General features: G+C 36.5%; 1 protein-coding gene across 1 annotated transcript in view; it reads right to left on the minus strand.

The window, feature by feature from the left end:
* Positions 1 to 759: 759 nt before the first annotated feature.
* Nlgn1 (neuroligin 1) overlaps positions 760 to 15675 on the minus strand; it is a 472972-nt gene continuing 458056 nt past the window's right edge. The window contains exons 2-4 of the mRNA XM_059265082.1: positions 8792 to 9004; positions 4553 to 5342; positions 760 to 3368 (exon numbers count right to left, since the gene is read on the minus strand). Coding sequence (XP_059121065.1) covers positions 2546 to 3368; positions 4553 to 5342; positions 8792 to 9004 — 1826 coding nt within the window. The 3' untranslated portion in view covers positions 760 to 2545. The remainder of the gene's footprint in view (positions 3369 to 4552; positions 5343 to 8791; positions 9005 to 15675) is intronic.

The following is a 15675-nucleotide window of genomic DNA, read 5'->3' on the forward strand; positions in this document are numbered from 1 at the left end:
GATCTTACTGTTTGTCTAACACAGTAAGAGACAGTTGCGTGATAAAACAGCGCTTCAGCCGCTACACAGTTCTTTTTCTGTGTTTACAGCGGCAGCTCACAGTCTAAAGCATGGTCAGGTCAGTCAACAATGGTGAGTAGACTACTTCGGACTTTGAAGACTTTGCTTATGACAGAGAATTGTATTTAAGTGGAACAATTCTTAACATTTTATTGATATTTAGTACTTTGGAGTAGAAACTATAATCATATAAGTTTCTTGAAGTAGATTTTTATCTTTTAGTGTTAGCTCAATATCTTTCTTAGCACTTTCAAATTCTCTTGAAGGAGAACACTTTTTAAAATGATTGACAGTTTAACCACTCCTGTATTATGAGCAGAGATACCTTACTTCATGACATGTTGTACCCTTATTTCTCTTTTCCAATGGATTTTTCCCCTGGTAAGCAACAAGAGAACTCATGTTCTTAAGCGAAAACAATGGGCACTGTGTTTGTATGATGCCTCAGGGAAGGGGTATTTAAATGTACAAAGGTAATATTTTTTGTGAGTTCCTGGAATTTCTAAACTAGTAGCACTGAAATTTCAAGGGTCTCATTTGAAATGAGACCTGCTTTTCAATACACAGTTGTGTTTTCTACAGCTGCCTATGTGTCTTCGAAACCCCTACCGTTCTAGAAAAATGACTCCGAGACAGTCTTGTTTCTTTTGTTTTAGATTTCTTTTTTGGAAAAACAAAATAAAAGACAAAACAGCAATAAACATTTTAGCTCTTTAATGAGCAAAGACCATGTCTCTTAGCATTTGACTAATCATCATTATCCAGATTATCTTTATTTCACCATAGGACCACTGATGTGGTCGAGATAGATACACAAAGTCCTTCCCATCAAGTAGTATACAAGTGTTTTCTTTTGTATAATAAGCTTTCAATTCTTGAAAAAGAGTAGCTGGAAAGAAAGGTTTCTGTTACTTCAGTTAGTCAGAGAAAGTCCTTTGCGTTATCTTACAAACTATCAAAATTGCTAGTCATCTGAAAAAAGGTAAAAAAAAATCACATAACTTTAGTCTAATAGAAATATAGTACAGATAAGAGAGAAATCATTTATCAGGATGTGCTCTTTAAGTCCATCTCAATTTTTAATATAAATGTACATCTGATTACATATACAAACATTTGGAAAGGTCTGTGGTATACTGAGATTACTGGTAAACAACAGGGGATTCAGAGTTTCCTGTGGTCTTAGATAATTCATTGAAATTGCACATGTGTGAAAGACAAACCCTCTAGCTGTTGACCCCCCTAGGTTCTGTACCTACGTTGTCCTCTACTGAGATCTCATGAGGAAAGTCAAGTGAACCTCAGTGAGAAAGAGAAGCAGAGTGAAGAGGGACTGAACTTTATATTGAATTAGTAGTAGTAAACATTTTGTCATGCAACATGAGTAACTCAATTAACTGAGGACTGTAATCAGAGCAGTACTATTGGGGCATCCTTACACCCTGAAAAACTGTGGCACTTCACCTTACCAAAGGGACAAACTTCAGAGTAAGAAACCTGCAGCAAATTATAGATCCACAGCTAACACGTGTCCAATTAGAGTGTATTTCTATAAATTACTTATATGGGAGTGAGAAGAACATTAAACTCATAGGAAATTTTCTGGGATTCATATCAGTGAATATTCACCACTGTACCTATAGTTTCTCCATAGACTTTAATAACTATTCCCTCTATTATTGAAACTACTGCGAATTATTGTATTGTAATTACTTTTGCCCCTTATAAAATCTTCTTTGGGTTCTGCCAATTGATGGAGGAAGCTCCTATTAAAAACTCCAATGGGATGAGAAGAATTTTAATTACGGCTTAATCAGCAGCACAGCCACCAAGCATATAAATTATCATGCACATCGTGCTAAAAATATCCAGTCTCCTTGATCCCCACGACTTAGTACTGACAGCACTTATGTGATAACGTTGTACCTGCCAGTCTTTAAACTTCTTTGTTTTACTGGCAATTGTCGGCATGAGCCTTTGCTATGTCATTAACAGCATCAGTGCTCTGTGTACTTATGCAAATATGGTCTACACAATTAAAGGGTTCCAAATGAAAACTGACGGAAATTATCTGACATTCCATTGGTGTGTCCCTTGTGCATATTCATAGTTGATTTTATTTTTGTTTTTATTTTTGTTTTTTTTTTAAGTATTTCAGACACAGTACTTTCCTGTTTGGTGTTCCACATGCCTAACTCCAGTATGCAACTTAAATCTTCAACAAATTAATTCTTGAATGTGAATGAAAAAGTATCATTCAGAACAATTGCTTCAAGCAATTGAAATTTGTTTTTTAAAGTTGATTTGTGTGTATATCTATATACAATTCATTTTTCAAAACCCCCAAAGTTCTTGATATGTATATTCACATAATATTCCTCCTTAGTTAAATAGTGAGAGTCTTCCAAGTTGAAAGCCAAGGAATCTTCAATAATCTTTTACTGTACTCCATCAGAAAAAAAATCAGTTTGTCTCTCTCATCTGGCTATACCCTGGTTGTTGAATGTGAATGGGGATGGGGGTGGGGATGGGGCAGTGTATTGTTCTGTCCTCCAGTAAATGTGTTGAATGTGTGTAAGGGCTGAATCCCTGGTATAGTGTTGGGAATCATTGTGATGGTGTTAGGTGTCATTAAAGGAACATCATCAGGTGACCTCCTCATCGCTAGGGTATAATCTGGGGGGCAGGCGGTCCGAAGAACCACCTCGTGTGGATGGATGGACTCACACTCATGATCCAAGTCAGTGTGCTTCATTTGGAGGGACATGATTTCTTCTTCTGGAGCATGGGTCAGGTCATTGGTGGTTGTGCGCTGAGGGCTGCACCTCCGGTGGACATCATGTCTCCTCTTATCCTTCTTGTAGTACAGGGCTGCGAAGGCCAAGATGTTCAGAAACAGCAAAGATGCCCCCACTGCAATGGTGACGCTCAGCTCTGTGGAGTAGTCCCTCTGATCCACTGAGAAGGGACTGGGTTGTTGTTTGGGATCATCCTGTTTGGCAGTAGGAAAGGCTGATGTCACAGGCGTGGAATTTTTCCTTGTAGGTCTGAGAGTGATGTCTGTCGATGGCACTTTAGTTGTTGTCGAGGTATACTGAGAAATGTCATTGAGATTATGCAGATGAGGTACCAGCTCCAACCAGAGATTTACCTTATTGGCTCTGTAATGCTCTTTGACTCTTGGTTTTAATCCAATATGGAGATAAAGTTGGTCTTTCTGGGAATATCTGGTCCATGCTACTTCTTCAAAGCGGTTGGGTTTGGTATGAATGAATTTTGTGTCTTGAGGAACTGGTTGATTTGGGTCACTAGGAAAAGGGGTGGAAAGACAAGAAAGAACCTATGAGGACACACATGATTTACTTTTTTTCTTAGTCAAAATACTATGTTTAATGTCTAATTGAAGAGTTAGCTCAACAAAACATTAGATTATGTTTTAACATTAACTTGCCTCGGTTTAGAAATTTGTTTAAAAAATGACATATATGATAATGCAAAGCTAGTAAGTTTTACATTCTTGTTGCCTGTTCATTTAGAGATGAACTACCATCTATTCAAAGTTATTTTAATTATTTTAGGTCCAGAAAAAAAGGCTCAGCAGTGGATGTGTTTTCTGGACAAGCTTGCCAACATGACTTCAATCCCTGGAAACAATCTAAAGGTAGGCAGAAGGAACAAACTCTGTGAAAGTTGTTCTCTAACATCTACAAGTACACCACAGCACTTCTTCTCATGAACACATAGCATATGCGTGCGCACACACACTACACACACACACACTAAATCACAGTAAACAAAGATTTTAAAAATTTAATAAATTAATATTCACATAATATGTTTGACTTTTCTCAGAGGCAGTGTAACAGAAATATTTCATTGAAGAGTGAACTCTGGATTTGGGACTGGCATATGAAGAGATGTATGTCAGCACAGTGCTTACCTACCCTACATAGGAGTATCTATATGAAGCTGCCAGAAGCTCAGATTACTTTCTGTGTTCAGTGAGATCCATAGAATCCAAGATGAGTGTTTAAAACACATACAGTATTATGAACTGGTAAGTACTAGGAAACAATGTTCATCACTGTTGAAAACAGTGATGCTCTGGCCTGTGCAAGTGAGAAGTCAAAGTAATATTGTTGTGGAGCAATGAAATAAAGATACAAGTATTTTTTAATAAACTTTTAAAATTTAAAAGTAGTAAGATAATAGCTGTTTGAAGCACTACAATATAGAAGTAATTTCTAATACGAAGTCAATATGCTCCTGGTGTTGATCTACTACATTGGACCAGGAATATAGCATAGTAATGGAATATGTGTTCTGGCATGTGAAAGTTCCTGTTTTGAATCCCTGGTATCATAGAGCAAATAACAAACATATAAAACAAAAATATTTTAGACAATTTACATACATATGCACATTCTTCAAAAATACTTAAAAGGGTATTGGTTATTAAAATTATACCAAAGTTCATTCCTCAAATACATACCCTGTTTTAGCAAAATTCGTCCAATATGTCATTACCACTGCACTCAACATCACATCATTCTTGGAGAAATTGCAAGGAAACAACTCTGTAGGGCCAATCATGGGGATTCCCAACACATAGGGAACCTCATCTCCATGAGCTGCATCAGCCCAAGCTGGAACTTGATCTGTTTGGCAATGATGATAAAAGGCATAGAAGTATGTAGGTGAACCAAAGTTTGAGTGAAGGTCTGCTGTAGCCACAGCAGGTGCTACCCATTGATGGTCCGTAAACAAAGCCAATAACGTCTTCCTTCTAGTTTCAGGGTTATGGCGATCAGCCCAGTCAGTATACATGAATTTAATGGTTTCTCTCAAAACATCTTTGCCTTCAGGATATCCATATAAATTATCAACAAAATTAGAAACAGCAAAGTCAAAATCACTGGCTGATATACCATCATCACTATCTACTATATTTTCAACAAACTTCAACCCTTCTCCTTGGTTAACTCCTAACATTATATCATAGTTGAGGAACTCTCCTTGTTCCATCAGTATCTGAGGATCATCCGGTATTACATCACCATCAATCACAGGTCCAAAGGCTATGTGGTATCGGGCTGGTTGAACATCTTGATCAACAAGTTCTTTGTAAGGCTTCTTCTGCAGACATTCCACTAACTCTACTGTGTCTGACACATTGCAACCAACCTTTGTGGCCAGCATTCTAGCATATTTTGCAGGCTGGAAACTAACAGCCCAGCTGGAAAGGGCTGTTCCACTCTGAGCTATTGCTCGTTGAAAAAGTCCTATGGGAAAATCAACAGAGAATTTTAGGTGATCATTGAAGAATTTTATGGTCCCAAATTAACATCTGATATTTTAGACATGTGTATAATATCCCAAGTACAACTCAAAACACAGATACTTTATATCTAAGAGAAGGTACATAAAGTTATCCCCAGGGTATAAAACAACAGAGAAGTGGGTCCAGGTCTTATATTTACAGCAGAATTCGCTTTGGGTTTCCAAATTTTGCAGTCTCGAAGACACAGTAAGGAGAAGAGGTGAAGTTGGAAAGCATGGGTATTTAAAGGACTCAAATACTTTGGTTGAGGAGTATTAGACATGATCATTAACAAGGACAGGATAGAGCCAATTCTCTCCTCTCCCTCCTAGCCAGATTGTATTGTCTGTTTGCAACATTTCTTTCGATTGGGCTGCATATCTGTCTTCCCTCAAAATGATTGTGTAGTGCTTGTTTTATTTTATTTATTTATTAGATTTTATTTGAAAAAATTATTGTTTGAGCCTCACATAGATATAGGGACTAGGGATGTGTCAATACCCTGGGGATGTCCCTGATATCACACAAAACAGAATATAACTTGTGACATACTATTTCTAGATCTCTTTGTCAGATATTGTATGATGAATATTAATCTTTCTGAAGAAGACAACCTAAGAAGTGCCTTCACTAAGTTAGAGGGAAAACATCAGCAGGAACAGTGTGAAGGGAATAATTCAACTTTTTCTATTGCTGAATGTATGCTGCTGTATTTTATCATAGAATACGATATATATATATATATATATGCCAGTTTTTTTTATTTGATTCATTTAAGGGCTATAAATTATGGCTCCACATGCAGCTTGGAAACAGATGCATGCTATTAATATTTATAAATACACTTGATTCACTGGGGTGTTTGCTAATAGCATTCTTTTAAAATATATAGGTTATCTATCTTATTTAAAAATTCATGTTTATTATCCACTTCCAGATTTGGGTATGTTTTCAATCATTTAAAAAACATGCTCAATCATTCATATACGTTAAGGAGAAAATAGTTCTTTACACAAAATGTGAAAGTCATGTCTGAATTGGTTTCAGAGTTCTCTCCTTACATGCATGTATATTTACATATGTCATTAATGTGTTTCTAGGTAATTTTAAAAACACTCAAAAGCTTAAACAATACTGAATTAGTTTTTTTTGTTGTTTTTGGGTTTCTTGAATCCATTTTGCTTTGATAGGGCAAAGTTCACCAGAGCAAATTATAGACATTTTGGCAATGTAACAAATGTAGAGACGGTTGATACTTGAGCAGAAGAATACTTTACTAAATCAATATTTATGATTAAAATAAACCTGATTACTTAAAAAATGGTATTCCTTCCTATCTCAGGTACTTAGTGACATTAAATGTATCAAAAGTTATTTATCATATTATATTAAATATCACTTGAAACATGGTGACTAGATGACCCCAGGAAAGCCACTTATTTTATTGTTGATGAGAAGGCTTTGTTAAGTGTATGTGAGAGGTTGGTGATTCCTGGAAGCTACATACCTGAGAAGTATGGAACCATTCATTGGATTTATAGCCTCAAAAAATTCAGGTCTGCCTTGTGGGTAGAGACTATTTGAGAATTTCAGGGAATTGTCTATGCCCTTCCAGGTAGGGATAGGCAGCTCTTGAGAGGGGTTTTATACTAGACCAAACTCAAGTCCATGTCAGACACAGATGTATTTCCTTAAGGAGTGTGATGGAAGGGAGCACTCTCAGCTGTGTGCTAAACCATTTGCCCCTGCTTACTGACTTGCCAAGTGATGAGCACCTGCTGAACTGATGTGTCTCTTTATCCAGTGCTCTTGTGATACTGCCTGACACTGGTATTGGGCCCACATTTGATCAAATGATCCCAAGAGTTCTGTGTAGGTTGCCCAATGCTAACTTAACTAAATATTAGCCCTTATTTCATACTAAGAATGGAATAATCTAATTTTCTTAATTAAAAAACTCTAACTTTATCACTTCAAAATAAGCAATTTTATTATAGAGCAGTATATCTACTCAATTAAAAATGTTATATCTTTATCATCATGTTACTTCAAATCATAAACCTACTGTTGTTAAATGAGAAGTCATGTAAACCATGATAATAAGTTAAGGCTATATAAAATGTGACCTACTTACTAATGACTTGCTATTCTCTTAGAATTCCAAATGTATCTTTGATAACTAAAACTACATTATGAGTTCATACTGCCTGTCCTTGAGGCTGGAGAGATGTCTCAGTGTTAGGAGCATGTAATAATGCATGCTCTTGCTGAGGACAGAGCTCAGTTCCCAGAACCCTTTTCCAACGACTTGCAACCACCTGTAACTCTTATCTCCAGAGACTCTGTTGACTGTAGCCTCTGTGGACAGTGGCATTTATATAAATATACCACCCCTTCACACACATATCCATAATTACAAATTACAAAAGCAAATATTTTATTTTTGGAAACTGAGAGTCTATGAATTTCACTTGACAATGAATAACTTGTTTTCCTTATACATACAATAACAAGGAAGTAGAAAATCAAAGATGTTCTTTGTTGATGAATATCTGTTTCCTTCTTTGTTGCATATAAATAATAGCCAGAAAGTACTTGCTTTGTGAGTTTCTTCAAATAGCTTTTCTGTTCTAACATTTAATAATGGAATTGTAATCCAGTCAATAATGGAATTGTAATGAGTGACTGAATGTCTGGTAAGATGGCAGGCACTTTAGAGAAAGTACTCAAAGTCAGAAAATGGAAATAAAAATATTTTGTGGACTAAAGAAGGCTAGTGCTCCAGGCCACTTTGCCAAGCTTTAGAAGGAAAAAAAAACAAAAAAAAAAAAAAAATTGAGTTGAAAATAGAAAAACCACAAAACCAAATGTGTTTCTTTTTCTTTGTAATCAAAGACTCTACTAGTGACCTCAATGCTTTGACAATTTTGGATCACGCATGCAAACTAATCAAATATCCATTCTTTTCTTAGGCAACAGGAAGAATCACATGTTCCCAGACAAACTAGTTTTTGACTGCCTCATTAGTTCCAAACTAATAAATAGCTTCAAGTATTGATGTCCCTATTTTTAAAATACTTGATTTTGATTACTGATAAGCAGAAAGGACAGTGTTGAGAGTTTCTCTTGACTTTCCCTCAAATCACCCTTTAGCAAAAAGGAAAATGACTGTAATGCTAAGTATTATGAAGTGGACTTGGAAGAGCATCTTACCCAGCTTCACAGAAGACAGAGAAGAGTCTGACAGAAACGTAAACATGCACAGAAAGGCTAAAGAAACAGCTTTAAACAGTTACTAAGCCCAACCTAACACTCAGTTGGAACAAAGAAATATCTACACAGCATCACATAGTACTGATGGTGGTGGCATGCAGACACCAAAATTGTCAAAATTTGCAACCTGCATAATACCTTTGGTTGAATTGCTCCAACGGTTACCTTCAGAATAATGGGATAAAGTCAGCAGATTGACACATGAACCCCCAGCGCCTGATCCAAACACAGTGATTCGCAAGGGGTCACCACCAAAGAACCCAATGTTCTCGCTAGTCCATCTTAGAGCCTGGATGAGGTCAAGGAGCCCGTAGTTTCCTTTGGCAGCCTGATCCCCTGTGCTCAAGAAGCCTGGAACACAGAAGAAGAAAGAAACCTTAGGATGATTGTTGCAGTTAATCTGAATTAAACTTACCTCAAGTTTAAGTTTGTATGAGTCTTGTCCTGATCACCACGAAAGCCAAGTGCTTTAGTCAAAAGTGTCTCTATTTAGATAAAACTATAATGATGACAGTGGAGCCAAGTATATTGTAGAAATCAAGTCCTAGTTTCAGAATGTCCAGGATCACTCAGTCAACCTGCATTGCTACTCAGTTCTAGTTCATGTATGTTTAAGGCAATCTCTTTATCTATCATCTATTATCAACCCATCTATACCAACTACATCTATTACCTCTCTTTATTATCTAATTTATCTGCCTATCATCTATCTATACATATAACTATAACTTATCAATCTATCATCCACCTATCTACTATCTAACTACTTAGCTATCAACTACTTTCCTATCTATTATTTGCTATTTATCTGTATCTATTTACATGTTGATTTATATATTTACCATCTATCCATTTTTCTTTCTTCTTCTTTACCATCACAATCATTATCTACCTATATCTATTGATCCACTGATCATTCTAGATATCTAATCTTTTTGAAGCCAAATAGTTGCAATGTATTATTGATGGTATTCGAGTTTTATTTTAGGGAAAATGATGGCGCCTGTTATTATTAACTGCAACTAACCAATCAATTGCATCTCCTCAGACTAAGTAGTATGGATTGTCCAGAGTCTGGGGAAGATGCTACGTCTAGCATGGGATATCTGAGGGGGAAAAAAACAATCTACGTACACTATGCTCTATGTCTGTTAACTTTATTCCTCTAAGACAAAATTCTATCTATATAGCTGCAGCTCTGTCAGGCATTCAGGGCTGGAATAAATCTAGATACACCAAGCTCTTTGTCTGTCTACTATATTTCTCTGGGATGAAATCCTGTCTCCCATAGTCCTGCTAATAACTAAGCTCTTATGCTTCCAGCCTCATCTTCGTCCTCTGTTTCTTCGCCCTCCATCTCTACTTGTTCTCTACTCATGGCTCTGATGAACTCTACACGAGTTCTGCCTTACCATCTACAAAACCTCTGTGTTCTTCTTTTCTCCCTGGTCATGCTGTTCTGTCTGCCTCTACGGAAAACACTTGTTCCTTTTTTCCCTGTTCACATGACTCTTTGCCTCCTCAGGAATGTTGCTCAACCCTACCTTCCACCTTGATATGTAAAAACCTCTTTTGTTCTCTGTCAATTGCTCTGGAGAGCCCCTAGGCCTCAAGGCAAAAGGATGGTGTGAGCTTCATTTGCACAAGAAACAAAGCTATGCATCTATGCCTGCTTAGCTTTGCCTACATGACCTTATCCAAGTACTGGCCTGAGCAGGGAGTTCACACACACACACACACACACACACACACACACACACACACACACACACATTCTATGGGAATTGTGAGCACAAGAAAGGCACAGTGAATATTAAGCTGTGTATCATCAAATAGTCCATGCTAGATGGCTTTCTTGACCATTGGCCTGGTTCAAGGTATAGCTTTAAAACACAACTGGACTCCTTATAACATATTCTTGTGGCTCGCTACACAGTAGAATGACACATGTTTATATGAGTCCTTTGATTCTTGATGCAATCATCAAACACTACCCTTGGATTCATCCAGGGACACAATAATAATAATAATAATAATAATAATAATAAAAATAAGTAAAGTTAAATAAACTGATGCCCTGAAAAAGACATGGTTTGCTAATTACCAAGTGATAAGCCTTGGTGGAATTCTTTTCTATCCTGTTATCCATTGACATATTCATTTAAAGTTCTTTTTTCATTGAGTGAGCTGCTACATCCATCAAAGCAGAATAACTTCAGAAAACTGTAGCTAGAACTTCACATTGAACTGCCTGACTATGGTCTATCTTCAGGGGGACTTAATTTTGCAGCATTCTAAAAGCACTACTTACTTCCTTGAATAGATTTCCCCTTTGTGTTACTTAAGTCACTCTTAATAAATCATCACAAACCTCATCTGCTCTTCCCAATCATTCACTGTCAAGTTCTGGAAAAGGTGACTATGTATGTCCTCACACAATGACATATTATTGTTTTGTAAAATAGAACCACAAGGACTACAAAACAATCTATTTTCCATTTTCAAGAAGTAGAGATACCCTATACCCCATTCAGATATCTAATTTACTTGACTTATGAATATGTAGTCTAAACAAAAAAATCACCATTTATTTTTAACACTTGCAATTTTAAGGCTGTCAAAGTTCATGATGGCAATTATGTTCACAATTATTTTACTGTCCACTATAATCTACAAAGTACTTTATCAAATTGTATACAGGTAATGTCATTCTCACTCAAAATCTCCTTTTATCAAAAACTAATTCTAATTGTTGTCTTGATGGTGGAAGACTGGTTCAACTGGTCTGACCAGATCTATAAAACAGCTCTACCTTCAATTAGCCATTCATAAGACCCAGAATCTAACAACTGTGACTATTATCAAATGGCTAAGAGAAACCAGGCAACTGAGCATAGACCCATATGTGCTAGAAATAGGAAAATTAGATCCAAGTTAATATAAATCATGCAAGGAAAAATAAGCAAAGAATGATAATTATTGCATTAGGGATAATGACTGAGGCTATTGCTGTTGAGAGCTCTCTGAAACCAAGGGAACATGGGGATATAGAGATTATTAGTGACCCCATATATAATCTACAAGAAAAAGCAGGGAACGTTTTCTAAATGTGTAGAAGGAAAAGTCGAATGTTTCACTAAAAATAATAAGCAACCAAAAAACAACAAAAAGGTTTCAAGGAAGAACTTGGAACTCAGAAGAAGATGTTCTGTTTTGTTTAGATGTCATCTGGAATGGGAAAGATGGAAGATGTCAGTGATTCTGCACTGTAGATGTGTTTACTCTTCTTTTAGGCATGAGACCCATATTTGAATATCTCTGGTTATTATTTTCCAAATGTTAAATGCAATGTAATCTGTAGTGGGTAGCCATTCCAGCTTTGATCTGGAAGTTCCAACCCCCATTGAGACTTCGGCAACTGTCACGCCTACAAGGCGGGACCAAAGGAGGCGCCTGGAGACCCGAGATCTGGATGGGCGAACGCTCTCTCTGGTCCGGGACCCTGGACAGTGGAGGTGGGCCAAGCAGAGCTCCAGAGTACACCGCTGGACTGCGATACACCTTCCCCAGACCCCGCGACCTACCTATCCCTTAATTTGTAAGTTATGCCATTAAATAAATCACCTTTTAACTACGTGGAGTGGCCTTAATAATTTCACCAATAGTAATCATTTATTTGCATTGATATTATATTCAGGTTATAAAGTTGAAGGAAGGAATTTACAGTATTTATATTTCTGTTGCCTATATACAGAAGACCACACTATCTTCTTTTTATTTGGGAATACTTCAGAATGGAGATACTGCAGAGAATTAACTAGCTAGCCTTGTAGGCAGTAGACTTCTCAGGATAGTGAGACATTTTGTAAGGACATAGAAACATGGACCAAAAGAATTAACTCACTGAGGATTTTCTGTCTTAAACATCAAAGACTTTGCAACATTGGATTAAAACCCCAGGTCCTTCTAGAAATTTGAGCCCCCACCTCACAAACTGTCAGACCTGGTCAATTCTTCCTCTGCACTGTCTCTGGATACTACATCAATCCTCTCATGAGTGGCTCCTCTTAAATTTCAAGTTGGACATTGTGGTAGTTTGAATGCGAAATATTCTTCAGAGGCTCTTGTGTTTAAATATTTGGTCTCCCAATTGTGGTGCTGTTTTGAAAATTGTGGAATATTTAGGAAGTGAAACCTTGCTGGAGAAAATTAAGTCTTGAGGTTTGATAGCCAAGTCGCATTTCTTGTTTGCCCTCTTCTATACTGCTGATAGATGTGACCAGCCATCTTATGTTCCTGTTGCTGTTTCTTCCACATCATGATGGACTGTATTCTCAATACATAACTGAAACTAAACCCCTACTTTTTTCAATTCCTTTCTTTTTGTAAAAGAAAGGTCTCTAGTATCGGCATATGAGAACAAATGGTTAGAAACAAAACAAACACACAAACAAAAAAACAAAACAAAAAGGATCCAGACTCCACAATAGGAGGAGGGAAGTGATTAGAAAGCTGGATATACACAGCAAATAACAAACTAGATCCTTATCTTGCACCATATGCACCATTAGTTTTTCTAATGAATTAAAAACTTAAGAGTCTTGAACTATTAGAATAAACCAGAGGAAGAAATATTTAGAACACTGGACTTGGGGTTGGAAGGATGGCTCAAGGGTTAAGAGCACTTACTGCTCTTGAAGAGAACTGAGTTGGTAATAAGCATCCATGTGGTGGCTCTCAATTGCCACTAAGTCCAGTTCTAGAAGGTCTGACATCCTCTTCTGAGCTGTGGCTTGAATAAGACCCATAGGGAGTGGCACAATTAGGAGGTGTGGCCTTAGAGTAGGTGTGGTTTGTTGGAGGAAGTGTGTCAATAGGGGGGTGGGCTTTGAGTTCTGAGAAGCTCAAGCCTAGCAAGTGTCACTTTCACTTCTGCTGCCTGTGAATCAAGATGTAGAACTCTCAGCAACCTCTCCAACACCATCTCTACCAACACACTGTTATGCTTATCATCATGACAATAATGGACTAAACCTCTGAAACTTGAAGCCAGCCCCAATTAAATGTTTTCATTTATAAGAGTTTCTAGGGTTATGGTATCTCTTCACAGCAACAGAAACCCTAAGACATCTGGTTTTTGTGGGAATAGGCACACATGTAGTTCATATACATATGTGCAGGCAAAACACTCATAGAGAAAAATATAATGAATATTTAAATCAGAAATGCAGAACTTTTTCATCATTTCATGGTTACATCAAAGCCAAAGCAACAAAATAGAAACAGATTCACAAGTGTATTGAAAATCAGACTTAAAATTCGGCACATCAAAAGAAAAACTAGAAGAAAATAATTATAAAACATGTTATTGCTAAGGTATTAATGTCAATCTTATACAACAAAGTTCTACAACTGAACAGGAAAACAAAATCCCTCAGATATCATAATCTATAAATGAAAAAGACACCAAATCCATCTCTTTCCCTAGTTGTACTTCAGTTGCCATGATAACATATCCTGGAAGAAGCAACGTAGGGGAGAAAGAGTTTATTTCAACTTACAATTCCAGGTTTCAGTCCATAATTGTGGGAAGTAAAGGGAGGAATTTTGACCAGCTCACCATGTTATATTCACAGTCAAGAATAGAAAGAACTGAATGCAGGTATGCTTACTTGCTTGCCTGCTATACTCAGCTGGATCTCTCCATTCGTACATAGTTCAAGACTCTCTGCCTAAGGAATAGTACCACACAGTGTAGGCTGACTCTTCTTTATTAGTTGACTTAAGACAATTCTTCCCAGATTTGCTCTAGGCCAACACAATGTATACAGTTTCTCCTTGAGATGCTTTTTCCACGTGATTCCAAGTTATGTCAGGTTGACAAAGTTAACCATACATCCAAAGTAGATAAAGAAATTGCAAATAACCATATAACATGTTACCATCAGTAATCATTAAAGAAGAGAAAGTTCACAGTGAAATGCCACGTCTCTTTGGCTTGCTGTAATAAAAATAACAGAAAGTATTTCTTTTTGGCAAGGATGCTTTGAATTTGAAGCCATTATATTGGTGAGAATGAAAAGTAGTTGATCCATTATATAGATATGCCTCAAAAACTAAAAACAAATAGAATACTACATAATTTAATAATGTCTTTTCTGCTTATGTAATAGAGATTAGGACTCCAAAGATATTGAAATCCATGAGTATCATAGAATTGTTCACAATCATCAAGAGCTAAAATATCCTCCATGAATACATAATTACCAATAGATGTGGAAAACGTAGACAATAAAAAATATACAGCAATACATTATGCAGCTAATCTTGTCCTACAACATTGAAGAGCCTCAAAATATTTTTTAAAATGAACAAAACAATAGAAAGTAAGAAAGTATGACAAATGTCTAAGTGAAAAGAGGAAAGGAAATTTAGTGTCTAATAGGTACAAAATTTCATGATTATAAGATAAAAAATATTGGAAATTTGTTAATACCAATAATCACCTTAATACTAAGTGAACAAACAAACTTTGAAGTGGCTGTGGTGATGGAGTTGGATGCCTTTTAAACTATAATCAAAATGTAAGATCTTTGTAGAGTCGTGAGTACACAGAACATCATTTGGCCACCCACCATGTATGTACAGCATCTGTGCTGCTGTGTTCTCTTGGAAGTTACATAAATTCTTCTAAGAATAAAACAAATGACAAAGTTACAGCAATGTGCTTTCTGAATGTTTGTTCCTAGAAAAACATCTTGTATGGAAATAGGGCTGAAGTCTTTATATAAAAAAAACTTGGTGATACTTCCAATATTTTATAACTTGGTGAGTTTATTTATTGTAATGCCATAACTATTTTAAATGACTTTTCTTTGGGAAGAACAAACAGCCTGAGTTACTGGCCAAAGTTACTGTTGTTGACATCAGAGCTTATATATTCAGAGTGGGGGAAAAATGAACTACCTTGACATTCCCATAAAGAAAGACCTATAGCTTGTTTTCTTATTTTGTTTGATTTT

The sequence above is a fragment of the Peromyscus eremicus genome, chromosome 6, assembly GCF_949786415.1.
Source record: "Peromyscus eremicus chromosome 6, PerEre_H2_v1, whole genome shotgun sequence".
NCBI classification, from domain to species: domain Eukaryota; kingdom Metazoa; phylum Chordata; class Mammalia; order Rodentia; family Cricetidae; genus Peromyscus; species Peromyscus eremicus.